Genomic DNA, 26975 nt, shown 5'->3' on the forward strand with positions numbered 1-26975 from the left:
TTAATCCAGCTCTTTCCATTTTATTGACACAGAAATGCACAACTGACGTCGGTATTAATGATTTGTGAGGAATTAATTCTACTTAAACATGTCTGCTGTATGCCAGTCTTACTCCCTTCTAAGTGTGACAATAACATTTTCAACTTTAAACATACGACTGAAATCAGAAGGAATGAAAATCATCACGACTGACACTGCTGAACGATTTCAGCATGCTGGGATTGTCACTGGACATCCACTCACAGATTCTCTGTACTGAAGATCAATAGAGAACAAATCACTGAACACAAAGGGGCGTTTATGGCAATGTTAGTGCAGGATTAAACAATCATTTCATCTCCATCTTCAAAGCGCGGACTGACATCCTGATGCGAGTTAAATCGTATTCCCTTTGGACCTTTATAGCTCTCTACGTGTGAGGTCAGTACGCAGTGTAATAGAGGCGTCTGCGTGTGCAAAGCGGGTGTCTGGTTTTTCTTTAAATCAAACAGAGGAGATGTGCGCAAGGTGTTAAGTGTTGCTGAAGGACAATGACGACACAGAGAGAAAGAGATACAACAAAGTGGAGGAGACGGACAGGAAAGTAGCAAACACTTCTGTCACTTTACTCTGAATAAGCATCTGTCAACACAATGGGTCGAGACATCTGCACAGAACAGACCTAATTTCTGATTGGTAGTGCAACACTGCCACATTGAAAAAGAAATGCAGGTTTATAAAGGAATAATTTGCATAAATAATATTAAACTAAATAAAACACGAGAACAAACTTCACTAAGACAAAGACACATAACAGTAATGCTATTTTTCTCAGGAATGAATGAATGAATGAATGAATAGTAATTTCTGAGTTGTTCCAGATTTAGATACTTATTTTTAAAAAGTGATGTTTAAAACAAATGGCAGTCTGACAGATAATCTTTTGGAGTGTCACTCTTGTAGATGTGGTAACACTCGGGAAGTCGTTAACTGCATCGCACACAAAAATCACTATTCAACACCACACAGACTCTCAAGACGTTATGACATTTAATAGAAGAGGAGTCGTCGTCGTCGTCAGATCTTAGTCCTCAAACCTCCCATCCAGGATGCTTTCGAAGGTGAAGGGGAGGAACTTGAAGCCCTGGCCCGAGTAAAACTTGTTTTGGAACTCCACCCTGTACAGAAAATAGAGATCCAATCAAAAACAAACAACAAAAAAAAAAAAACAATGAGCAGGAAGCGTCTCGCACAATAACACTGGGACAGAGTGTTGATGGCTGTGAGGTTGGGCAATGCCGAGCAGAGCAGTAGAGGCAGATGACCCCTACTCTTCATTTCACAGTCCGCACCCACCTGCAACCGTTCGTGTCTACATCCCTGCTCCTGGGGGCCAGATACCTAAGCTTCTTCCCTTCTGAAAGCGATCAGGCTCTATTTTTAAAAAGGCCGAAGCTAAATGACAGCGGGATGACCTTTCAACGGAGGAGCCGCGAATACCTGCCATTCCGTAGTCTGTCTGGTGTACGAAAGTAAGACGAGGAGGTTTTAAAAATATGACTGCACTTTTTCTTGTAAAAAAACGCTCAGGAATAATCCAAACTGGTGCTCTTATTATAATGATATCAAGTCTTATCTGTACAGAACCATCCCCAAAATTCATGAACCACATTCGTTTTTGAGATTATAAACACTATCTTACTACTTTTTTAGCCAACCGATGATACCGGATAGTATATTAGTGTTTAATGGTTAAGGTCTCCAGGGTTTCTCAAAGAAAATCTCTGGATAGACGAGCACCTAATGGCAACACATTGTCTACTTCTACTTAGACAGACCTTTCGTGTGACATTCAGTAGTCACATGAGGTCCTGATGCAACCACTGGAAATAAAATATTATAATTGGTGTTTTATATAAGCTTCCCTGAATGCAAAACTGCACCCGATTGTCCCTGAAGGCCATTTAGTGAAAGCTGAGTCACCCAGCATTCCTGTATAAAGGATAATTATAGAGAAGAGTGGCTGCGACACAGGCATGCCCTGTAAATGTGCCAGTGGATTATAAAACCAGGATGAAATTCAGCATAGCCAGACAAAGGCATTAATGAGGGAGACAACAAAAGGCTGTTCCCGGTCATACCAAGGAGTTGGATACTGCTCTGCACCACACACATGCAGCAGAAATGCACCGTCTGCACAGTGACTAGAGCCAGACATGTTCCAGGCCACGGGCCAAGAAGGGGAGCGGGTGAAAGCAAACCACAATTTGCTCACTTCTAATTGAGACACACCGTCCTTGACTGGCAGCCGCGCCCTGGCACTGTGAATGTGTCCTTACATAATTTTTGTTGTGAATTCACTATTGGGTACCTATAAGGTAAATAGTAAATAGGATAACCTGTTGTCTGGTGTTTTTGCTCAGCTATACTCAATTTATACTATTTTTAGTGTAGTAGATAGTTTATGAAATGCACTGATAATGTCTGATGACAAGTTAGTTAATACAAACTAATTCCTCTGATATAATTTGTGTGCTCAACTGACTTGTGTTTCACTTTTTTTAATTTTTCTAAATAAATGGTTGTCTCGTCTACACTGAATTTACACCAAGTACCAACTGTGTCCCTTGATATATTCAAATTTCATTTTTAATACAAAGAAGCTGTCCCGGTTCCTTAAGTTGAAAGTCATATTTTGAATTTGTCACCTATTGTGTAAAATGACAAACAGCAGCAGTAGTCTCTCATCTATAAATCTGTTTCTGTGCACCCTAGGATAGTCGTCTGATAAACCGTTTCAAAGTAAAAACTAGCCTGCAGATGGAGCTATAGGTCAGTGGATTACGGTGCCTGCAGTCATTTGTCATTAGCAAAATCCTCATCTTTTAAAACCGCAAATCCAGTGTACAGCAACTTAGTTTTGGATTGATGCTTGTGTGTAAATCTTCTGAACGCTGGATTAGATGCTCAAAATTCTAAAGTAGATTATCAGAACAGGAGCTGAATGTTTTTCTGTCAAATAGGTACAAAGTGTGCAATTCTTACACCAACATCAAACACAGCCTCACAAATTGTTAACACCCTTTCAAACAATTAATAACTGATCATTATTGAGTCTACAGATCAAGCACAGGAAACTGAGATCTACGTTGAGGAGAGGTAAAAAAAAAAAAGAGAAAGCAAAACAAACAAACAAATGCAACAAAAGAACATAATTACACTACTTACCAGTGCAGTCGCAGTGCATGCAAAAAGGCTGACAGGCCTTCCATAATGAGAAGAATGGCAACTGTTAGAACAGCAAAGAAGTAAAAGACTATGGCCAAAAGGAAGAAGCCTCCAAAGCTTCTGGAAGAGAGGCCGATGTGCATAACCATGGACCACAGCACCTCTGACAATTCTGTGCATGGGACAAAGAAAGCACACAGATTTCAGCGCTGTGATAAACTTGACTGAGCATGTAGAAGATGGGCGTAGATGTCCATTCCTCTTCATAAATGGTTGTATAACTTTTAAACTTTGATAATTAGAGTGTGACTTACGTGCATGAGCCAGACTGAGGGCCCAAAGCCTCAGATAGGAGGCAGTGTTGGAGATACAGCCCAGGCAGTACTCTATGGTGTGGATGGCCTGATTCACTGCCACATCTCCAAAGTTAAACTGTGGGACAGAGGTATAAGATCAAAACATAACCGCACTTCAGCACGAACCTCTAGAAAATAACATCTCTACGCCAGGTCCTGAGGTCCACGTAGGACGAGACTTGGGTGTGTGTGCATAATTATTCAGGTAATTGATAGGAAAGCCATTTCCCACTGTACATCAGCAAAGTCCCCTAAATTAGAAAAAGAGGCACCGTTGTCTTAGGACCCTGTAAACCCAGAGAATCAGCTTCCCTGCTGATGCCTCGTGCACATTGATGTGACTGTAAGGAAGCACCAGCCTACTGACACCACTGCTTGAGGAATCCCAGCAACCCATGTTTAAACAAGTGACTCCTGGAATACACCGACCACACACACCGACTACCACTTACATGAACACACACACACAGACACAGCTAAGGCAGGCAATGGTTGACAGTATACATAGACAACAAAGCAAGGGACAGAAAGAGACGCTAGACATGCAGGGGATAGGTTGCAGGGTAGAGGTGCAGCTTGAGCTCCTGTCCTACCTCTTCCTCCTCATGGGCCTTGACAGCAGTTGACAAAAGGCAACGCTTAGTTATTGACAACACACACACACACACACAGACAGATTGACAGACATCAATGAACAGAAAAGTAACGAGAGACATCAGTTACTCTCTTAAAAAAAGAAAATAGGGTGAACCCAGCAATACAGGATGATAACACAAGGCCCACATAAAACAATTCACAATTCAGCACAAATGTTTCCTGGTAGTGTTAAAGCCCTTCAGGATGTACCACAAACAACCTGAATGGTCTGAATATTCTTTTATATTTACAAGCAGCTTCATACAAAGCTCGGTGAAATAAACACAGAAGGACATTTTATAATTGAATCTCTCGATAGCATTTGCTATAATCTAACGGTGGCAGTGTGGAGCTTGTTAAAGTGGACCCTCATCCATAATTGATGTTTTTCATTGCCACAGTGGTAGTGGAAACATGAGGTATCGGTGGCAGACTGAATTATTCAAAAGGTGTGAGTAGATCCTATAACCCCCGCCTCCCTCACTAAACTGCTGGCCAGCCGTCACTAACAAAGACATGTCTCTCTTACCTCAGGCTCCTCCTCAGAGTGCTGTGAGAGCTGGTCATGCTGGATGATTTCAGCCTCATCCTCAGTGGGCCCGTTGCCCACCCTGATCCCTCCAAAGTTCTGGGTACCCTGACACAGAAAAAAAAAGATAACTTATTGTGTTTCTGGTTGAGCTAAGATACATTCTTTCAAGTGATACCACTTTCAGGTCTGCTTTATCTTACCAGGTTTTTCCGCCACAAATGCTGTCTCCGCAGAACTAGAGTCTTCACTATTAACATACAGGGAACACAAGCCAAGGCGATAATCACCAAGAGTGACTGTATGGCCATCTACATATCCAGTGGGGAGGAGAGAAAGAAAAACATTAAAAGAAGAACACTTAACTTGCTGTGGTTCATTTCAGGACAAAAAGTTGGAGGTATGTCACTAAGAAGTGTGTCTGACCTGTCCTCTGTAGAGAGGTTTGTTACTGGGGTCGTTGTAGTTGAAGAGGAACATGTTAATAAAGGCGATGAGGAGACTGGGAGCATCTTTGGAGGTGCTTGCATCGTATGAGAACCATTTATAGAAGATCAGAATGGCTAGGTAGCCAAACAGGCTGGCCATAAAGACAATCTCTGGAATGAATCCCAAGTAGATATTTAGTGGCTTCTTGAAATACCTGCAGACAAACAAACAAACAATCACTTTGTCACTATGGCAACTATGCACAAATTTAAAGAGAAAGAAATACAAGAAGAAATGCGAGTATTAACGGGGATGATAATCTCACAGGTGGTTGAAGAGACTGAGAGAGACTCCGAACAGCATGTGGATGACTCCCAGGATAATAGACATCTTCATCTTGAATGAGTTCAGGAACGTCAGCTTGTTGGTGGCAATGTTCCATATCTGAGGGACAAAATTACAAGAGGGTATGAAGGTTGAATACTGACAAAATCACTCTTTGTTAATTCATGTTCAATATCATATCACTTAGAGTGGGCTTTATCCTTTAATCATATTCAATCAACAGAGTTATATAAGCAAGTTTAAGTTAGCACTACTATTAATTATTAGATTTCAGCAACAAGCCATTATTGATGAATTATTATAACTGATATACATTCATTTGCCAAGACATGGCTCGAAAGCATGCAGTGACAACTATGCTAGTTTGTACTAATACAAAGAAAAATATTCACCGGATCGATGCCAATGGGGTACGGGCCTTTAAACACTCCATCTATTGTTGGATCCAACTGCAAAACTTTATTGCCTTCCAGTGTATCAAACCTTAACAGGATGAGAACAGCGATCAGTTTGGTGCAAACCTTGAGCAGTAACTGGGTTAGAAAAGGTCCAGCCAGTGATTACCAATGACACTTACGTCCAGTTGCCTCCTAGTCGAGCGTCGAACATGGGCCTGACACTCCAGCCAGAGCCAAACACGTTGAGGGACTTAGAAAAACAGTCGTTGTAAATAATACCAGTGTAGATTGAGAAGATTCCCATTAGCAGGATGATGTAACGTCCTGCGAACACCATGCTGAACATCTGCCACGAAAAAAACAATCAATGAGAGATAAGTTGAAATCAACATGGGCTTCTCGAACAAGAAAAACAATGTCTGCAATTATGAACACAGAGCCACAGAAGCACCAAGCCCAGTATGTCTCTGGGGCTGGTGTATCACCAGTAAGGATGGCGTAGTAATGATGAGATGGCCATGATGGGAGCCATACCTCATTATCGTTCTTTTGGGCCATCAACCTGCTCTCTCTCAGCACAAGGTACAGGGCAGCACAGGTCATGAGCGTCCCGTGGCCCAGGTCACCGAACATGACCGCAAACAGGAAGGGGAAGGTGATGATGGTGTATGGTGCTGGAGGTGAGGGAGGCAGGCGTCACATGAGGGGAGGGTGGTGTTGCAAATGAAACAACATGAGTGAAACAGGTCACAATACACAGCATGTTCCAACAAGGTGATAATGGGTGATGAGGCAGAGTAGGCAGCAAGCCTTTCAGTGACTGTAGTGTAATACTACAGGCAGCTGGGTAAACAGCAAAAGTTCAACTGCCTTAAAAAGATACAGCACAACACTGATGGTCAAGGCAACGACAGACAGAGGTATTTTAGGGTGTACAAAGAAAGGTTACACATGATTACCTGGGTTAATCTCACGGTAGCTGCCAATTCCATAGGCATCCACAATGTTTTGGAAGCCTGAGGTGAACTTGTTGGTCTTATTATAGGTGGGTGGGGTCTGCTTGGTCTGCATCCTGTTGAGGATGGAAGGCACAGTGGAGCCGCTCTTCTCCTAAATGTCATGCAACACAATAGCCTATTATGATACACATTTCCTTGAACTACTAGAACATTTCACAAATGGACAAGAAATCTCAGTCAAACACAGGCCATTCAAGAGACTGGAAGCAATGCAACCACCCTAGAGCAGTGGTTCTCAAATTTATTTTGGCAGGCCCCACTTCAGAAGCCGAATAAAGTTCACGCCCCCCGCCCCACAATTTTTAGAAGTTGAATTTTAGTGAAATAAAGGTCAGCAGGATATCATCAGCAAACCCTTGTTTGTTTATTTTCCTGGCATAAATCATATTCATCCTGCTGCTTTCTCAAGTAATACAATTAAGGGTCTCTCAGCCCATCACTGCTCTCATCTGACAGCACTGTCTGATTTTAATAAATGGATAAAAAGATCCTGAAATTAATTTATCGAGTTGCCATTCCCTGCCAGGACAACTTTGTGGAAATAGGGGTACAGATAAGATCCTAACACAGTACACCGTGGCCTCATGTTTCAAGACAAGCAGAGTAAAGGACAGCTGAGAGATAATTGAGTGGAGAGACCGTTCCATGCCTTAAAGCACCAAGCCTCTGTTGCCATGTGTACAACTGCAATTCAGTTAAAAGAGCACTCCAGCAATTTGACATTGCAATCATACAATATCCTCTGACTGACAAGCATAAATCTCAAGCAGAGATGAGGAGCGTGCTACAGAGGTCTGATAAGCTCACTTCTTTCTAACTCCACACGCCCAGATTTTTTTCATTTTCAGACTTCTAGTCTTACCAACTGATACGGCCTCATATAAGACAGCTTAAACTTAACTGTTTTGCACAGCCTCATTCACTACCTGCAACTGGTCACCATGATGGGAATTTGTGCAACCAGCAATTGTAGTTTATTAAAAATATAAATATACAATTATTTGGACTCACTCTACTTCTTGTTGAGAGGAACCTGCATGTTGTGTTTGCCCTCGCTATGACTTGTAAGCTCCTCCTGTTGACTCATTTAAAAAGAAACATACCTTAACTCAACACAAAAGCTGGAGTACACTGCCAGTGGAACACCCAGTCTGTACTGACGTAGTTTAGACTTGTTGGTTTCAAACTAGTTTGTGATACATTCAATAGATAACCAGGTACATTTTAACCAGATTCTACTTTCTAAGAATAAAAAGGGGGCTTTGTGTGACTGTGTCAATACAATATTAACAAAAACCTACTAAATAGTACATAGACGGCCTGGTGCTCAGTTAACTCACCGTCCCCCGGCGCAGGGCAAACTGGATGGAGTCCAGGTCAGAGACGGGACACCACACCTCAGCGATTAGACACTTCTGAGTGACGTCGATGTTGCAGAGGTTGAGGGTGTGGTATATGGCCTTCATCTTCCTCACCTTGATGAACCACACTCTGACTGTCTTGGCTGCAGCCTGCAGGACCCTCTGCCTGTGATCCTCGGTCTGGTTCAGCACCTTTGGGGGGCAAACAAGAGTACAGGTGGTCATGGTCAGAATGAAGTCTTACTCATGGTCTTAAAATTACATTTCTGTTTAACTCTAATTTTGTGGCATATTTGTTGAATTTGTCTTATGATGTTTATCTGTAACTCATTGTTATTGCTCGTATCTCGGCCAAGGGGTTAGATAATTAATTCATTAATTAATTAAAACATCAATCAATCACTACTAGATACTAGATTAACATAATCTCTACAGTCCTCAGGCCAAAAGGTGGATGAGACAGATGTCTGCTGTGGGAGCCCACACTTATTCCTACCATTTTGATTCACCCTGTCCTTTTCTAGGAACTACCAGAGGATCTCATGTAGGTCATTTTTCTTGTAATTAGAGATGACAAACTCCGTGTTTCCATTGTATAAATACAAGGGAAATGCTATAGAAGAGCGTTATAAACAAACCAGCAAGTTATACTTCATCAAATCATCATTTACATTTACTATCTCTACATCTTTCTAAGTAAAGTCTTTAACTTCATAATGTGCACTACAATCAGAAAACGTTGTCATAACAAGAAAACTAAAAACAGAAGCAATGAATCATACATTCTGTAATATTCATAGAAAGGATTTACATTTACTGGTGTGATGAGTGAACAGCAAGTCATATGTTAAAGACCAATGGGCTGTGCAATCCATTAGGATTTCCCAAAAGAGATATAGGATATACCCAGGTATGCTGCTGTATGACTCACATATAACGCCAAGTCCCATGATCAGCAAATAGCAGGATATTTAAGCTCTGTGCTGTCTGCCTACAGGCACAGTCTCGCCCGCTGTTTAGAGGCTTACTGGCCCACACACAGCTGATTGGTGTCCAATTAGCATGACATTCTTCCTCATCCATGCCATTCTGTCATTTAGCTCTCATGCCCACGTAGCGACAAGCATAACACTGCATCCACAAACACTGAAATCCACATTCCCTGGTATATAGGAGCCAGGAGAGGATATCAGTCAGTTCTGTCCAAATATCAGATATCCGGCTCGTGAAAGCTGTTTCTGTGGCTGCAACTGTAAATCACCTTATAAGATCTGAGAACATGATGCTTGACCAAAATTGACACAGCTCGCTGGCTGAATGAAGTTAAGTGAGAGATTCACTTCTAACTGACTCTAGGCCAGGCAGAAGCAAATACAACAAAGATTATCTCTGTGATATGAGAGTCTACGTGATGTAAAAAAAACACATATGGCCAGATGTATCATCATATGACAAAGATACAACACAGTAAGCTAAGTAAGGAAGAAGGGATCGCCTAGGGCTTTACCTTTTGCTAGGTAACAAGTCACCTGGGTGGAATTAAACGATGCAGGCACAAGATCAACAGTGGAAAGTTTATACCTGCTGGAGGACAATTCTCAGAGCCGAAGCTAAAGGTAAGGTTGACGAGTTCATCAGCAGTTGCAAAAGCATTTATCAACTCGGAATTTACAGTACATTGTGTCTGTCAAAAGAGCGACAGAGAGTTCTTCCTGATGTTTTAGTTTTAGTTACTCATCTTACCCTTATTTGCTTTCTATCTTTCCAGTGGCTAGTGAAGTAAACAACTGTGTCTGAGCTGTCATTTGTGCAACCTAAATCAAATTAATGTATTGCTTGTAAAATATCCGGTGCAGAAACTAGGCAGGAAGCTGACAATTAACTGTAAAGAGTAGATGGATTACTGTCTTGATGTCTTACGAAATTTCCTCTATTGTCACTTTCTGGTACAGTTCCTCCTGACCAGGCAGGAACAAACACAACAAAAAAAAAGAGAACCAACCAGTTTGTGTGTGTTTTTGTGCAAGTCTGTGTTAGTGATTAAATAATGTGTGTTTCTTTTGTTTACCATTTGCAGGTCTTCAATGCGTGCATTGACTCCTGCTAGCATCTCTTTCCTCTCCTGAGGTGTTTCTGGACACGGGTACAAGGTTGCTCTGAACCTGAAGACAGATGATGAAGCACAGATAAGGATCTGTTGGCCAAGAACACGATAAAATTGTACAAATGTTGGCCAGATACTTACCCCTCACAGATCTTCTTGACTCTATTCTTCAGCTGGTCTCCCTGGAAGAAGATGATGAAGACAGACTTGTGGACCTGGTCGCCCTGTGGAAACATCACACAGTTAGGACTTCAGGAGGAGAAAACTGAACAGGCACCTGACCAGCTTCACAGGAAATCAGTGTAGTTCTCTGCTCAATTTATTGTCAGTACTGACCGTAGTCGGGTCCTCCAGAGGATCTTCAATGTCTGCCTGCCTCAGGAACACATTTCCTCTGCAAACTCTCCACAGCATCCTCTCAAATGTGGGAATACGTTCCCTGCCAATGACTCCAGCAACAAATCTATAACAGACGGAAGAATTCTGTTACCGTTGTTGTTTGTTATCTGGGCTGATATGGATAAAAAAAAAAAGATTATGAGCTATGCCCTTTTTATATACAAGCTAGAAGTCACTTTGAGAAAGATTCAGATGCTCAAATACTAACAATGTCTATGCGTTTCATAGCATGAAAGATAATTTATATACATAGATCATTTTTTAAATGTATTAAAAGCTAGGTGTATTTGCAGTCTATTCTTTGGTTGTTTCTCCCCGAGAAGCTGAACACGGTAATAACATTAACTGAAATGTCTCCACAATTAGGAATTTGTGAATGGATTGTGAAAAGATTTCCACTTCAGGTGACCTTTGTCGCCTGACTAAGCTGGGCAGCCTGAGCTGGTGTGTGGGAGGTGATTGGCTAGTTGTGACACTCTGGTTTCAGACACAGATGGAGGAAGTGCACAGAATGGAAATCTCCAAGAAAAGCTTAATCCTTCTGAATTAGGGAAGACCACAAAAACAGACTCACCCCAGTCTGAGAGGAGCCCCTCGGTTAGGCTCACTGGGGTCTATGAGGGTGGAAGACTCCTCCAGTAAACTGGGATCCTCCATCTGCATAAGAGTCAGTTAACAAATAATCAGCTACAATGGCACATAACTATTGCTTGAACTACATTAACATATATACAAACATGTCAACACTGTTACTGTAATGTAGAGATCTGGACTGGAGAGAGACAAGAGCCAGTTAATGATTAAACAGCTATGTGTTTGGCTAAATGATTCACCTCAATTAACGCTCACGACAACTTGTAAAAGATGACTTAAACATTGTTTGTGAAGGCAATAAAGTGGAATTGATGTCGGGCAAAGGTGGGAAGGCAAGGCTTTGCTCTGGTGAATGGATAGCATAAACAAAGTTGTTTCTGTGCAAAGTATAACACAGCAGTGAAATTACAGGATATTAATGTGAATAGCTGGTGTAAATGGGCCAAGGCCATGTGAGGAACTATAAGCTATCACGAGTTAAACACCTTTTGCCAAATCAAGCAGCAATAAGCGCTCCTTTGTGTATGTGTGTGTGCATGTGTGTGTGTGTGTATATGTGTGTGTGTGTGATCAGTGCAGACAGCTTATCAGCACAAACTGTATTAGAGCAAAGCAGAGTTTAGACTTAACCATTGTGTTTCTTGCCCATTGCCACAGTGAATATAGTAAATCATTTTTGGTTTCACAATAATCTATGAATTCATATCAAACAGTAAATTTTTTTCTCAAGCTGTCCAACCATGGCGATAAATAATTATAATAGTATAGTATACTAAGTAAAAGTCCAACTTCTCTTTCAGACCACCACAATGTGAGCAGAACAAAAGTCCTGAGCACACAGTTTTGCAAGGCCTGTGTGCACAGTCAAGCTGACCTCATCAAAAAACTGCTGTGTGCGACGCAGGATGTGCTTGAGCTCAGTCAGTTCCAGGAAGTTCTTCTTTAGGGCTTCTTGGTTGGTGTTTATTTCCTTCAGCTCGTTCTCAAGCTTCTCAAAAGTGGCCTGCGGGGAGACGTACAGAAGGTTCAACAGAGGGATGAAAGCACATTCTCTCACTGTTTATCTTTGAGCGAGAGAGAGGTTACCTCCAAGTCGATCATGTCCCTCGGGAAGGGGACTTCAGGGTTCTCTCCAGTGTCAACTATTGGGATGTTGGCCTTCTTTATTTCTTTCTCCACAAATCCTGCAAGATAGATGTAACAAGGTAAAAAAAAAACAAAAAAAAACAGTACAGGTAAACATCTAGTTGCCCTTCCATATAAGCAAAGAGTGCGTTAAGTTTAGGGTCTTTTTAAGGCCTTGTTATGGCTCTTTAACAGTTGGAAATGGAAATAAAACGGTGTTGTTGTGTTTCAGGAGAGGGCGTGGCAGTATTGTTAAATTCCACCAAGGGCTGGAGACAGTCAGAGGCAGCTCAACAAGATTATATATATATATATATATATATATATATATATATATATATATATATATATATATATATATATATATATATATATATATATATATATATCTGAGCTCACTTACTCAGTTTGCGATCCATCTCCTCACATCGCCGTACTTCATTAACAAACTTGCGTTGGAACACATTCACATCAGGATTTAGCTGCCAGAAAAGGAAAATAAGTGAGGGTCAAGAAACGGAACACAGACTATCATTGTGTGACAAAGATAAAAATTGTGCCTCAGTAACATTTGTAAAATCAGTATGGGTACCAGAGCAAGTACACACACTTACATTAGGAATATAAGCTGCTCTGACATCAACAATTTAATGATGAGCCCAAATTCTGCATAGCTATCCACTGACTACCCTCACATTAATAAGGTCTTTTATTTAAGTCTATCAATAAACTCTTTTAAGAAGTGTAAAATTACCTTTTGAAAATATTATATATTTTCTTTTAAAGTGGTGGAAGACGTCAGAGTATAATTTGGTGAAACAATTAAGATACCACCGTTGATACACAGACATACTCTGTTACAGCCCATCTTACATTCTAGCACAAAGCTTCCCTCAGGGCTCGTCAGGAATGGGCTTTCTCATGCGTGGAATGAGGGATCAGCTGTGAGCACATGATGCACATGATGCAGAAGGCATGCCCTTTCTCAGCAATGTCACTGATGTGGTGTTTTGCACAACAGGTACCAGTTTAAGAAAGCAAGTTTCAGTTGAGCAAAAAATAATAATAACAATAAAGAAATCATGATTCAGAGGATAACAGTGGACTTACATCCCGAAATTGCACCATCCCGATCTCTCCCAGTTCACTAACACAACAGTATGCAGCTTCTGACTGGAGGAAGAGCTGAGCCAGTGTCATCTCTTCACTTCTGAAGAGTTCCCCCATGTTGCTGAAGGATGCGAGTGCTCAGCACTCTTAATTCAACCAGAATCTCTAGAGACTGAACATTAAAATTCAACTTTAGTGACACTTCAATATTAACAAACACAGATTTAGAGAAAACACGCTGTATACTGTAGATCAGAGACAACCTCTAGCAAAACATTAAGGATCTGAAAGGTTCCACATTCAACACTTTTCTCACTAATGAGCAGGCCTATATCAGTTATGTGTTAGTTTGAGACAAGGGTGAGAAGCTGACATGTGACAAGACATGAAAAGAGAAAAGGAAAAAAAAAAAAAAAGTCAGCTTGCCCCCAAAGCAGATCTCATGATCAGGCAGGAATGCAGTTACGGTGAAAACGAGTTTTCTCTGTACCATTAAAATATAGGGAACTTTCAAGAGGCTATAATTTTAGTCGTGAATGCCAAGCAAAGGGAAGTGAGGGTATAAGGCGGTTTCTGTCATTTAATGCTGAATATTTTCTTATAATATACTGAAGCCAAGCAACACCTCCTACTGTAAAACGACCACACAGGGCTTATCTATGGATTACAAGGTAGCATGTGACCTGCAGCTCCTGTAAGCCTCGATACTCCCACTGCACATCAACGCAAAGTGCAAATTAATCCATTTAACACAGCAACGGGACACGACAAAACAACACAATGTCATCATTTTGCATTGAGCTAACTCATCGATTAGAGACAGATAGGGTTAAATGAACTAGTCTGGCGACGTTTCCCGGACTGCCGCAGCTTCACCTGTCAAAGCTGATGTCAGACGAGCTAATGGCGACTAACGACAAACCAAAATAACCTGTCACTGTCTACCGATCCACCAAAACAGTCCACTTATAACGTGAGCAGAGTTAGACAGTCACATTGTTTAGCTCATATTAGTAATAAAATACCAACTGTGTGGACGCGAAGCATTGAAATAAAGTGTTATTTTTTTATATGACAAACAAGAGAGCGTTGTACAACAAAACATTAACAGTAGTTAGGTTGATATAATTGTTTTAGCCACCTACTTTACATAACAGTTCATCTCGCTCGGTTAGTAAATGTGAATGTGTGTAAATTAGGGCTAACAAGAAAGCTAACTTAAGGCTAACGACGCGCACCTGTTGTTTTAACATTTGAGCTGCAGCTAAACTAGCCCACAATAAGAGCACCAACGTTAAGAGTAGTTCAACCATATTATTAATTAATATTATTAGCAGTGTTTAGACTCAGTGTCCTTACTGTTTAGGTGGAGATTCTACCTCTCTCTCTCCTCTTTCCTCCTCAGTTTCCTCTTCACTGTTTGTTGTGGACTGGTCGGTGGTTTAACTGTCGACTCTTCTTCTGCTCTGCATTTTACGGTAGTTGGCGTCATTCACGTTGCATTACTGCCGCCTACTGGACAGTCGTGTAATTACTCCAGCGCCCACTAATAAACCCCCCCCCAAAAAAAAATATGTAATATACTTTTTACACTGGTCTCTTTTATCCTGTTTTCCGTAGCCTTTATTGTGTGATGACCACATAGTTCTCTCTTCTGTATATTTTCCTGCATGTTATTAAAGAAATTATCTCTTTTTCACCACACAGTGCCCTCCAGTGGTAACTTTAAGTAACTACAGCATGTCTGTTGTAAACATCTCATTGTGTCATTTATCCACAGTTTATTTATTTTTATTTGTTTGTTGTTGTTGTTTTTTTTGACTGGGACCGTGTTCATTGGTCAACAGATAAAACCACTGTTGAGCCAAAGTAAGCCTAAGCCTTCTATCTATATGGTCAGATGTTGAAAAAGTCGGTCCAAAAATAGAATAAAACTTAAAATCTTATAACATTCACATAGACAATATAAAAGAATATACAAAATACAGTTAAAATTCATCAATAGCACACAGAATACCCCATGGCAAAAAAAAAAAAGAGAGAATGGGTGCAGTGAGTTGTGTTTGGCAAGGTAAATCTATATAAACTGCACATTCAGTTACTAATAAAATTTAAAGTACACACGCTCTACAACTCTGGGCTAATGTTACTGTTTAAGACTTATATCACTGCCAATGGACAAACTAACTAGTACCAAGTTCTAGTGAGACCCCCACCTTCGACCTCAATGACCCTCGCTTGGCGGTCTTGGGAGAAAAGCGCTAAAAGGAAGCGTGGAGAGTAGTGTGGCTATGTGAGGCTACCAAGAAAATAACTGGAGATGGACAAAACATTTTAAGAATGGTAATATGCACTGCAGATTACCACACTATAAATACAGACAGCAAGCTAATACGCTAATATAGTGTCACAAACAGTGCTATCACTATAATGTCAACTCTTATTAATATTAATATGTACAGTCTCCTGAAAGACCACATTTTTCAAGGATTTGCATGACTATGTCTGTTCCTGACTTACAGGTTTAGTCTTTCTCAATACCTGCGTTCAAGAGTAATAATATCACCCAGGCTCATTTTCGAACTAGTTTCATTTATACGTGAACTGTATTCTTTTGATTTTGGTCTGGTGGAAGTTTCTGTATCTAAATTTGTTCGTCCCTAACAGTGAAACAAATATTGGCTAGCTAGTGTTTACATTAAAATGTCATGATGCCGTGCTTTCTAGGTGAAATCTTCTCAAGTCAACAAAAAATCTGAAAGCGATGAGAATGATTAACAACTTACAGCAGTTTGTTTTCAATTGCTTCAATTTGATCGCTGTATTTTTAAAGTAGTTAGTATGCAAGCGAGTCTGCATTGCAGTTTCAAGTTGTTACCACTAGAGGGCAACAAACTATCCGATCAACTGTCAACTCCACATAGCGTCACAAGCTGCGCTACGTATAGCAGCAGTAACATAAATATTGGTAATAACTGTATTCATTCTGTTGTAGAGACAGGCTATCTGTGTTTTCCGGTGAACACTTTCGAAATAAACTGAGAAAACTGAAGCATTTTTTTAACCAGAAGGCAACTTTACAACTTTACATATGTTGACTGAAAATGTGGACAACTTTTGATATTAATCTACATGTCTTATGCAAAAACAAGTTTAGATTATTGAATTAGCATGACCAAGGTGATGCTGTGCAGTCTATGCTAAAATAGAAACAATTTGACAGTGGGGAGAATTATAATGACATGTTGGCTTAAATTCCATAATTGTTACACCACCAATTATACACACTCTCTAATACGCCTTTGACATATAAAACGTGTTAGTATTTCTCTTTCTTTTAAAATTGAGTGTGTAATGTCACTAAAAGAGGTGGGTTCTGGAGATCTGCTGCCCCGTCGGACAGAATGGGGTGGAGCCAGGGGCGGGGGGCCCGGTGTAAGAAGGGAAAAGTTTGACTGGGAGCAGAGGCATTTGAGTCAGGGCACACATGCCTCAGCTGTGAGAGGCCCTACTCCCCTTGGCTGGCTGGCATCCCAGAGCAGAGGCAGAGAGAGAGACATAGTGTGTGAGAGCGAGGGTGAAGAGAAAGTTTAAGTAAAGTAAACTAGGAAGAAGCAAACAAGTGGTCAAGAAAGTTGTCTGACAGAAAAGAGAAAGGATTAGGGACTGAGTTCTGTGCAGCGTGGCTCCTGCAGGTTGGTTTTCAGTAGTGTATTTTTATCTGTTGTGAGTGTGCAGACGGTTTGTATTTGGAGTTGACAGCCATGGCGGATACAGGTGTCAAGCAGGAGCAGGCAGCCCTGAAAGAAGTGCCTTATGATGATGACGAGGTAGCTCTGGTGGGTGCTGCCACAGAGCCAGCAGTAGATGACGATGACCCTGCTGAGGAAGCGGACCTGTTGCTGGCCACTGGCCCCGGAGGCAAGAGTGAAGCGCAGATGAACGGGGTCATGGTTCTGTCTCTGCTAGACAAGATTATTGGGGTGGTAGACCAGATCCAACAGACCCAGAACGGACTCGAGGCCCGGCAGGAATCCATGGAGAAGTCAGTGTCAACCATCCAAGGGGAGCTGTCTAAGTTGTCTAAGAACCATGTTGGCACAACCAACACTGTCAACAAAATGCTGGAAAAGGTGCGCAAGGTCAGTGTCAACGTGAAGACGGTGCGCAGCAATCTGGAGAAGCAGGCGGGCCAGATCAAGAAGCTGGAGAGCAACGAGAACGAGCTGCTCAAGAGGCGCAACTTCAAAGTCCTCATCTACCAGGTGAGGTGGGGTTGGGGGGATACTGAGGGCTGCAATGTGTGCACAAGCTTGTTCTTTTATCATTTTTATCACTAAGTAATTTCAAATAATGTTGGATTGAGAATATGGTGGTAATAATTTACATGTGGCTATTCACATGAATTTGCTAAAGTTACACTTGCAGTAGATGTTAGTCCCGAAAAGGGGTGTGTTGCATTCCCCACACCACAAAGGAAAGTTGGGAAGGAGTGTGAAATGCACCTGAAAATCTATCAAACCATCAGAGCAACCTTTTGACATCAGTTAGAGTCACGCTGTGGTATGACGCTTGGTAGTGAAAATTAAAAGGGGGCGTAATAGTATCTCAGGATAGAGGATGCTGGCCAAAGTTTCAGCTTTTTGGTTTTCATTACATAAATGTTTGAATCCCATTTTCCTGGTACTCAAATGAGGCTGTGATGTTTATGAAGAATCAGACACTGCAGTCTTCTATTTACAGTTGTAAAGTTGTATGGTTTGTACACACACACTCAGTGAGAGGTGGATTCCTCTGCTCACCAATGAAGGGAATACTAGTGGCTTTCATGGAAAACTGAAGGCAGATAGTGACCTCTCCCACTCCACAGGACTTTATGATTACCCAATGAAACTATATAAAGACTAGTGGGTGTAAATAAAATATAAGGTCTATAAACACCGGCATGAAGGGCTACTTGAGACAGAACCAACGCCCCACCTCTGAGTGGTCAGAGGACGGATAGTTGGCAGGCCGCTGCTATGTAAGATGAAGATGTCGTTTTTATTATTAAGATTTCCCAGAAGTGGGACACACAGACTGAATTCATGCATTCATGATGGACAAACCTGCACTGGAATACCTGAGTGTGTGGGCACAGTCAAATTTAATGAATATATTTAATGACTTTAACAGTTGGAACCACGAACGTCTTGAAAGACTATGTAAAAAATAATTAAAGAACACAATTTGAATTCATTGGAAAGTGGGACACTGATTGGTCTTACTGCATTTGAGCAACTTTATTTTAGCAGGGCATGCTGTCATGTCTGGCTGATAAACTCACAGCTTACATCATAAACAGAAACACTTGAACTTGTAATTTATTCTGTGCGTCATACGGTCTTGTGCCCTCTTGTACCACAAATCAAGTGGCAGCTCAGGAAAGTAGTAGAGAGTGGTAGTCACCTTATGCACATCACATTTTAACTGAAGCTAGCTGGAATTTCTTAAAACACATTAGTAACAGTAAATCAGAGAGTTGCAAGACTCTCGTGAGTAGAGCTTACTTCAGGATCTGTATTGGTAGGCAAACGTTTTCACACCCCCCTGCTGGGATGTCCACTGTGGGAGCAAGTTACACTATTGGTATCTAGCAGAAATCCAATCATAGACACTAGGCCTTAATAAATTACTCTCTAAAGCAGGTGCCTCCTGCTGTTTGTGACACTGCGTGGTACACTGCAAGTCCTTTTTTTTTCAGACTGCATGTCTGTGAGCAATTATCAGTTTTAGACGCTGTACGTGCAACAGTTTGCAACTTCAAAGAACTTGCACTACTTTATAAGGCTTAAGATTTGACTGTTTTTATTCTGACTCTGTGTTTGGATTGTGTTTCAGCAGACAGTATAAATCATTTCCTGTTTGGGTTATCTCAACTGTAACGTTCTTATCGCTGTCTAAACTCGGTCTCTGTCAGGTTTTCACAGCGGTTGTAAGAGCTGCAGCTTCCATGTTGCAGTAGCTGTTTTGGGCTCCCATGATCTATTTATTGCCAGAGGATGGCCGCACCGTGTCCAGTTTAATTGACCGACAGATAGGCTGATCAGATCTTGGCAGCGCTGCAAATCAACACTGGCTCTCAGTCAGATTTCACCCCTTTCCACTGTCTGTTTGTGTGTTAATGTGTTAGAGTGGGATAAGTTTAGAATTAGGTTAGGGATGAGATCAAGGTTAGTGTTAGGTATGTAGAAGTTATGGTTAAAGTTACGGTTAACATCTGTGGAACTGATATAAGCTAGTGCAGTGTCCTCCCCAGTACAATATCAATGTGTGTGTGAGTGTGTGTGTGGCCATTCCTCATCAGTATCACCTTTCACTCACAGTGTCAACGTCAGTCGAAGCTAGAATTTGAGCAAGACAAATGAAACATTTTTATAGCATTACTTTTGCTGTGTTGGACCTTCTGCTGTGCTTTGTTAAACTGATAGCAGCTTTGACTGTAGGTGTCTGTCACTCTGTCTGTGCACTCTGAGAATAGACGTACGAATACTGCAGAATTTCTAACACGGAAAGACTTTGACAGTGATGCTTTATAATTAAACCTGTGAGGATGGTAGCACGCAGGATCCCCCGGCAACAGCAGGGTGGGGCAATGAAGACATGTTTACCAAATGCAGTGGTGGAAAAATTACTCAGATCTTTTACTTCAGTAAAAGTCCTGCATTCAAAGTTTTACTTAAGTAAAAGTGCAGTATTAGCATCAAAAGTAAAAGTATTTATTACGCAGAACAGCCCATTTCTGAGTAATCTATATTATTGGATTATAATTATTGATGCATCATTAATGTTGCAGCTGGTGGACAATATACTTCATATACTGCCAGGTATCGTTATTTATGATAACACATCATCATTCATTAGTTGATTACATTTTTGGCGAATAATTTGGATCTGCAAACTAAAGCTGTCAAATAAATGTAGTGAAGTAGAAGTAGAAAGTAGCATTAAATGGAAATACTCAAATAAACGACCTAAAAATTGTACAGTCCTTGAGTCAATGTACTTCATCTCAGATATACATCACAATACTTCTAACAGATCTCAGTATAGCTACATACATTTTAGTAATGCTTAAAAAATGGTTCTCCTGAGAGAGAGAAAATAAACCAGCTTTTCCTTCCTCATTAGATGATGTCTTTCTGGTGTTGGTAGGTTGGAACAAACCTCTCGTTATAAATGACCTTGCAGGGGTCCCCAAATGGCCAGTGATCCAGCACTTTCACACCCTACCTGCGTTTCTCTGCTCTGACTGAACAGCATCTAATATTGCTCTCTTTTATAGACCAATTGTCTTTCTGGAAGAAACATAATAATTCTAAATGAGTCTTTCCTCATTTCCCATTTCATATTGCCAGGTGGTTGAATAATTTTATTTTAGCCTTGCAGGGCCAATTTTATGTTATAGTGTTTTTCTAAGCTGTAATAATACATCAATCAAATAATACATCTAACCCCAAGCCATTAATAACGACAGTAAAAAAGTAATATTGTGGGTTCCTCCTTGAAACCTAATGATGGCTGTAATATAATGATTATAAATGTTGTGAAAGTCCCTCTGCAGGCCTTTCTGTTTCTGTAGCATCTCCATATTAGAGCAGTTAGGAAGTTAAACAGCTAAAAGGGGATTTCCGCTTGGAAAATTACTAAAACAATTGACCATTTGTTAAAATAGTTTCAGTAATAGTCATAATTTTCCAGTTTCTCAGCTGCCTGATGGTAGGAGGAGAACAAGTTATCATCTTTCCAGTCCACTGCCATAGTGGTGCTGCCTTGTCCCAGTACCTGAGCCTCTTGCTTATCCACAGAGGATGTTAGGCACATCTATCTACGCCAATGTACAGCAATTGTCTGGGCCTTCAGTTAGCTTAAGCCTCAGAGGGCTCGGGCTGCATTTGAGCTCAGCCCCTCACATGTTCCTTGGTCTGATTTGTATGGAAGAAGGTGCTGCTGCAGTAGTAATGCAAATAAAAAGCTACATACCCTGTGCAACTGAGGGAACTTTTTCCTCTTCCTGTTTTGTATTAGCTCTGTTAGTATACCTAAAGTAAAAACCAGATCAGAGATGAAGCAATTATTCCCTGGAAACCAATCATACTTCCTCATCAAAACCTGACGCCTATGTTGCTCACAACGGAACTTGAGCACCAGCGGATTTGCCTCATGCAAGCATAGGGAGCTACAGTGCAACAGTATGGTAACCTCGCGTCTTGCCACCTCCACAGCCCCAGATTTTTTTCATTTTCACACTTCCCCAGCTGACATTACTTGAGGCAGTTACTCAGATTTCACACATCCTGTTTCCTCAGCTTTATACAACTTTTACACATATGCAGTTTTACTTCTGCAAACACACTTTGATAAAATTAGTAACTAAAAATAACATGGTGTGCTTCAATTAGATGCTTTAAACTGTGACTCAGAACTGGGGGGTCACATTTCATAATGCACATTATCTATTATGAGGGTTAATGCGGTCTTTGCGATGTGAGAGGGTCCATCAGAGTGTGATACAGTATTGCTGTGTGTCTGGAATCAGGGTGTGTTTGGCTGCAGCTCAAGGACTGTGATAGCCATGTGGTCAACTCTATCAGGGAGATGTAAGACTTCTCAGTTACAGTCTACTCATTCCACGCCAACCTCACAGACCTTCAAGAGCTCAGATCGTAGCCAACGTGCCTCGCCACACACCCCAGCCCCCTTTTCTTTAATAGCTTTTTAACCCTGTCCAGACTACGTAATAACTCAATTCCACTTACGCCAGACATAGTGAAGGTAGTTATGAAGCACTTAACCAACCCCTTTACCGGAGAAGAGCAACCGGCATGACTAAAAAGTACTTGACCAGCAGCACCAAGTTAGTGTTGTGATTCATATCGCTGGCATCTTTCTGCCTCTCCTGCCAACATGCCCACTTGTTCTCCTCCCTTCTTCTCAGTTTCTCTCCCCTATCACTCCCACGATTAACTTAGCCCATTCTACTCCCACTCAGTGGTCTAATTGAAGATCAAGGGGCGCAGCTCATTCAGTATTTGCTACAGTACTTGTACACTATGTGGTTCTCTTCCAGTCTCTCCTTTATGTCCTTTTCTCCTACTGCGCTCCTCTTTCCCAGGCTAGTGGAAAGATATCTGGCAGGCTCCACATTTCACTGTTGCATGTCAGCTTCTATGTCGAGCCACTTCTGAGTTCCAGGACTCGGTGGTGTGTGAGCCTCTGCATGTAAAAAGTTGTCCAGTAGTTTGTGGATTGCTTACCTGCAAGACTACGACATACATGACAAGAAAATCACATATATACAGTATTTGCTATTATAAAAAGAAAAGAAAAACATTTGGGAAGTAAGGATTACCCATGGTGAAATAGGCTACTACTTAATGCCAACACATGGGTCAGAGAGAACGATAATGAGACACAGCAACCTGAGTATGAGTTCAATTCTGAAGACAGCCACCATGCATCTTATCAAGAGAGCCTCCTACCTTTTTTTTAAAGGAATAGTTCAACATTTTGGGACATTTCAGAGAGTTAGATGGGTTGGTTGAAACCACTCTCGTGTCTGTACAGCCATCAGTGTGCTTATTAGCACAAAGGCTGGAAACAAGGGCAAGCAGCTAGCCTGGCTCTGTACAGAAGGAGCAAAGACTGCCCACCAGCACCTCTAAATTAACCCAATAAACCTCGAACTAACATGTTTAATTCGCACTAGTTGATGGAATGTTTCTTATCCAGGCGCAGTCACTTCCTGGAGTCCGGTTACTGTGAGTTGCCAGGCAACCAGAGGAGACCCCAGGAAGTGACTGCGCCCAGTCCAGAAATAGTCTGGTGCATAACCCTACAATTGCATTGGCTTTAGTTAGTCCAACTGGCTTTAGCTGGCAAATGTTAATTAGTGAGCTTTAGAGATGCTAGGATTTGGATGCGTTGCCTGTGGATAGCCAGTCTTTGTGTTAAGCTAAGTTAGCAGTAGCATCACATTTTCCACACGTTATGTGTGGGGGGTAATGCTATTCTCATCTAACTCGCGGCAAATAAGTGTATCTCCCAAAATGTCAAACGATTCCTTTAAAGGACCAGTGTGGTAGGATTTAGTGGCATCTATAGATCGCAACTCCCTCGCTTCTCCTTCCAAGCACAAAGGGGAAATGCAAATGACCCTGTCTAGAGCCAGTGTTTGGTTGGTCACTTCTGCGCTACTGTAGAAACATGGCGGTTCAACTTGGCGGACTCCATGGAAGGTGACCCACAGTGTCTGTAGATATAAAAGGCTCATACTGAGGTAACAAAACCATAACGATTCCTATATTCATGTGATTATACACTAATGAAAACATAGTTATGCATATTATATTCCATTTCTGCCACTGGATCCTCCTAAATGTTACACACTGGATCTTTCAAGTCAAGCTTTCATTTCCTCTGCCTGTTTCTTCCTCTCATCTTCTTTGTTTTGGCAGCGACCAGCGACATCTTGGAGCCAGAACTATGTTTGGCCAAATCTGGATGTTTTAGCACTCTGATACTCTCTCTCTCTCTCGCTCTGACACATACAATCACACACACAATTTGTACACCACAAGGAACAAGTGAGTCCAACCCCAAACAAGAACAATCTTTTTTTCATTTTGTTTGTAATGCTTTCATATTTTTGAAAGATCAAACCCATTGTCCTTGCTTTAAAAAAAAACCCTCTGTCTTTAATGTTGAAAACAATGTGTTCTGAAAAACATCAACAAACTCTCCTTTTTTTCTTTTTTGCGTATGTAAAGCAAAGACAAATGTACAAGCTGAAATGGTCAACGATTTATGAAGAGACTGACCATTTTGACTCACTGAGGACTAAGGGTTGGCGTGGCATATTCAGACAGGCGTAATCTTAGATACTCACAGGACATTTGCCCTGTGCTGTGCTTTTTCAGATCGAGTGTGCAACACTCTGTGGTGTGTGTGTGTGTGTGTGTTTGTGTGTGTGTGTGTGCGTGTGAGTATATAGGAGGAGGATTTGCTGACAGTATTACTGTAGCCTTCCCTGTGCTGCTGTCATTAGGATATACAGTTTGCACCGCAGAAAGAGGATCCCTGCTATTCCAACACGTGGAAACACTTCCCCTATTATTATTATTATTATTATCATCAGTGTTGGGATAGTTACTCAAAACATGTAATTTTTTCCTCTTTTTATTGCTTTATTTATTACTCCCTGCCAATAGTAATTAGTTACACTATAAGATATAGTACTTTGCTGCTACTTCCTAAATTGGTAATTGCGTCATTTCTCCCCAAAATTCAAGACTTACAACTATTAAAATCCAGTTTTGTTTGTTAAAATCATAATAATGGAATATTTCCAGCATTTCCATCTTCCAAGTTTCCTTCACGATTACAAAAATGAATCTAAGGATGTGTTTGGATAGTTGGACTTCAAATGAGTAAAGGGTTGACAACAAAAGTAAAGTTGTAGCTAATTATTTTTTAGGGCGGTAACCGTAATATTATTACTGAAATGTATTAGTAATTACTTACACTACTACAGTAGTATTAGTACAGTATTATTAACATTAATATTGTCTATCAATAAATATATTTGTTTAATATGGATATGTTTAATATTTGTCTTGTTTGTATAATGCTATTTCCTATATGTACAAATTAAGTCTCCCACAGCTCTTATTATGTTTTAGACAATGTGTAAAAGACTGTCCTGCTAAAATGATTTCACTTGTCCTGATGCCTAAACTCAGGGTCCCTTCTAACATCCCCATTCCACAGCAGCAGACAGGATTTACCAGCTGAGAGACCGATCAGATCTCCCCTCAATTTCAACAGTTGTAGTTGTCATCCAGTGTCTTGGCCGGCTAACAGAAATGCGTCCTCATACCACATCACAACTCGATGGAAGCTGCTGATACCCTCTGTGCTGTTTACTCCAAGATTTGTAGGCACACCCTTCATCTACGAGGCCACAGCCAAAATAAAAAGTTGGCCAAAATATCTGAGACGATATATTAAAGGAAACCTCTATGTTGCTTTTGATTATAAATACACCAGCAGTAACGCACTGGAATGGGGTAGTGTCCTGTTTCATTGAGTGGATCTGAATTTAGCAGTCAGCAGCACTGATTGATTGATTAATTACTATATATAGGTGTTTGTGCGGAGTGTGCCTTAGTTGTTGCGTTCATACTGTACTTTGTATGCTACTGGTGTAATGGTCATTTATATGTGAATGTATAATAACAGATTCCTTTTTTTTAACCATTAATTGTAAAATCTGTTTACAGCACCGTGTTTGAATGATGTTTAAAGGCAGACTCAATAGATATTGGCCCAAAACTGAAAAATAAAACTGAAACTAGGCAGTAAAGACACCCTTTGGAGGCATCCCTATATTTTACTAATACAAAAAGTTGATTGAAAGTTAAAGCAGCATTCAAACATTCACTATTAGTATGAGTAACTGCTATCACTGCAACTTCAGGGGTTGCGTGTGAAAGTGAAGCTACTTATGTCTGAAGTGCAACAGTCAGGTTACCCTTGGGGTATATTTCCCACTGCTGCTGCTGCTGCTGTGACGGCTCGCTGTTCTTGTCACTGGTATGTGAGTTATAGGCTGTCACTGAGAGCATGCCAGGGTTTTGGTACCACTTGGGATTAGACTTTGCATGCACATGGATGTTTAGGATGATTGACCTTTAAATAATAGAAATCAAAATTAAATGTAAGAGGCGAACTTTGAAGGTGAAACGTGAAATTCTTACCCCTATTTTATCCCTATTTTCGTAGTTTCTCACACAAGTACGCAATCTTGTTTATACGGTAGAACACCCAGTTTCTCAGGGGAAAGAATGAAAGTTTTGGAATATAGTGTGTGCATTTCAGTTAAATACTAAATTTGATTACTTCCACAAGAGAGCCATTAAAATAACAAGGACTTTTCTGAGTGCAAGTTGATACCGAGACAGCTGAGAGACTGGCTCATGCTACATTAGAAACGAATACAAAGACTCTAAAAGCTCTACAGCCTGTCAGATTTTCCATCTATAACGTCCCAGTCACATTATTCAGTTTCACACCAACAATAGCTCAATTCAGAACAAAGCAAAGCAGTGTGGGTGATTGGCTGGTTGCCTCCCTTCTTGTACTCGTAGGTGTTATTTGGCAGGAGTTATTCGTCATTAATCATTATGTTGGCTTAATGTAATTCAGTAGTTATAGTTTCCTAAAGTTGGGCCCAGTGCTGTACTCATGTTGGCAGCTTGTTAATCCCCTCACTTGATCCACACATCACATTATCCTGTAAAGTGGTAATTGTGTTTTTGTGTCA

The 26975-nt window shown here is 40.9% G+C and overlaps 2 protein-coding genes across 5 annotated transcripts in view; one reads left to right on the forward strand and one right to left on the reverse strand.

Moving 5' to 3' along the window:
• atp6v0a1a (ATPase H+ transporting V0 subunit a1a) lies at window positions 1-22763 on the reverse strand. 4 transcript variants are annotated; one of them, XM_051387362.1, is made up of 23 exons: window positions 22754-22763; window positions 14972-15002; window positions 13613-13784; window positions 12906-12984; window positions 12464-12561; window positions 12252-12380; window positions 11358-11440; window positions 10721-10847; window positions 10526-10608; window positions 10349-10442; window positions 8260-8472; window positions 6860-7010; window positions 6435-6574; window positions 6080-6246; window positions 5895-5985; window positions 5483-5601; window positions 5155-5371; window positions 4932-5039; window positions 4729-4836; window positions 4157-4201; window positions 3522-3639; window positions 3208-3379; window positions 1-1157 (listed from the first exon to the last, which is right to left on the reverse strand). In XM_051387362.1, exons 3-23 carry the CDS (start codon window positions 13727-13729, stop codon window positions 1064-1066), a joined length of 2553 nt encoding a protein of 850 aa, XP_051243322.1. In that variant the 5' UTR covers window positions 13730-13784; window positions 14972-15002; window positions 22754-22763; the 3' UTR covers window positions 1-1063. The 4 variants fall into 4 exon arrangements, with proteins under 4 accessions (XP_051243322.1, XP_051243324.1, XP_051243323.1 ...); XM_051387364.1 differs by lacking the exon at window positions 22754-22763 and having other exon boundaries at window positions 4157-4174; window positions 14972-15068; XM_051387363.1 differs by lacking the exon at window positions 22754-22763 and having other exon boundaries at window positions 14992-15010.
• The window catches only part of cavin1a (caveolae associated protein 1a), an 18794-nt gene continuing 8892 nt past the window's right edge, over window positions 17074-26975 (forward strand). The window contains exon 1 of the mRNA XM_051387387.1: window positions 17074-17877. Within this exon, the coding sequence (XP_051243347.1) occupies window positions 17377-17877 (501 nt within the window). The 5' untranslated portion in view covers window positions 17074-17376. The remainder of the gene's footprint in view (window positions 17878-26975) is intronic.

This window comes from Dicentrarchus labrax, unplaced genomic scaffold (assembly GCF_905237075.1).
Source record: "Dicentrarchus labrax unplaced genomic scaffold, dlabrax2021, whole genome shotgun sequence".
NCBI lineage: Eukaryota > Metazoa > Chordata > Actinopteri > Moronidae > Dicentrarchus > Dicentrarchus labrax.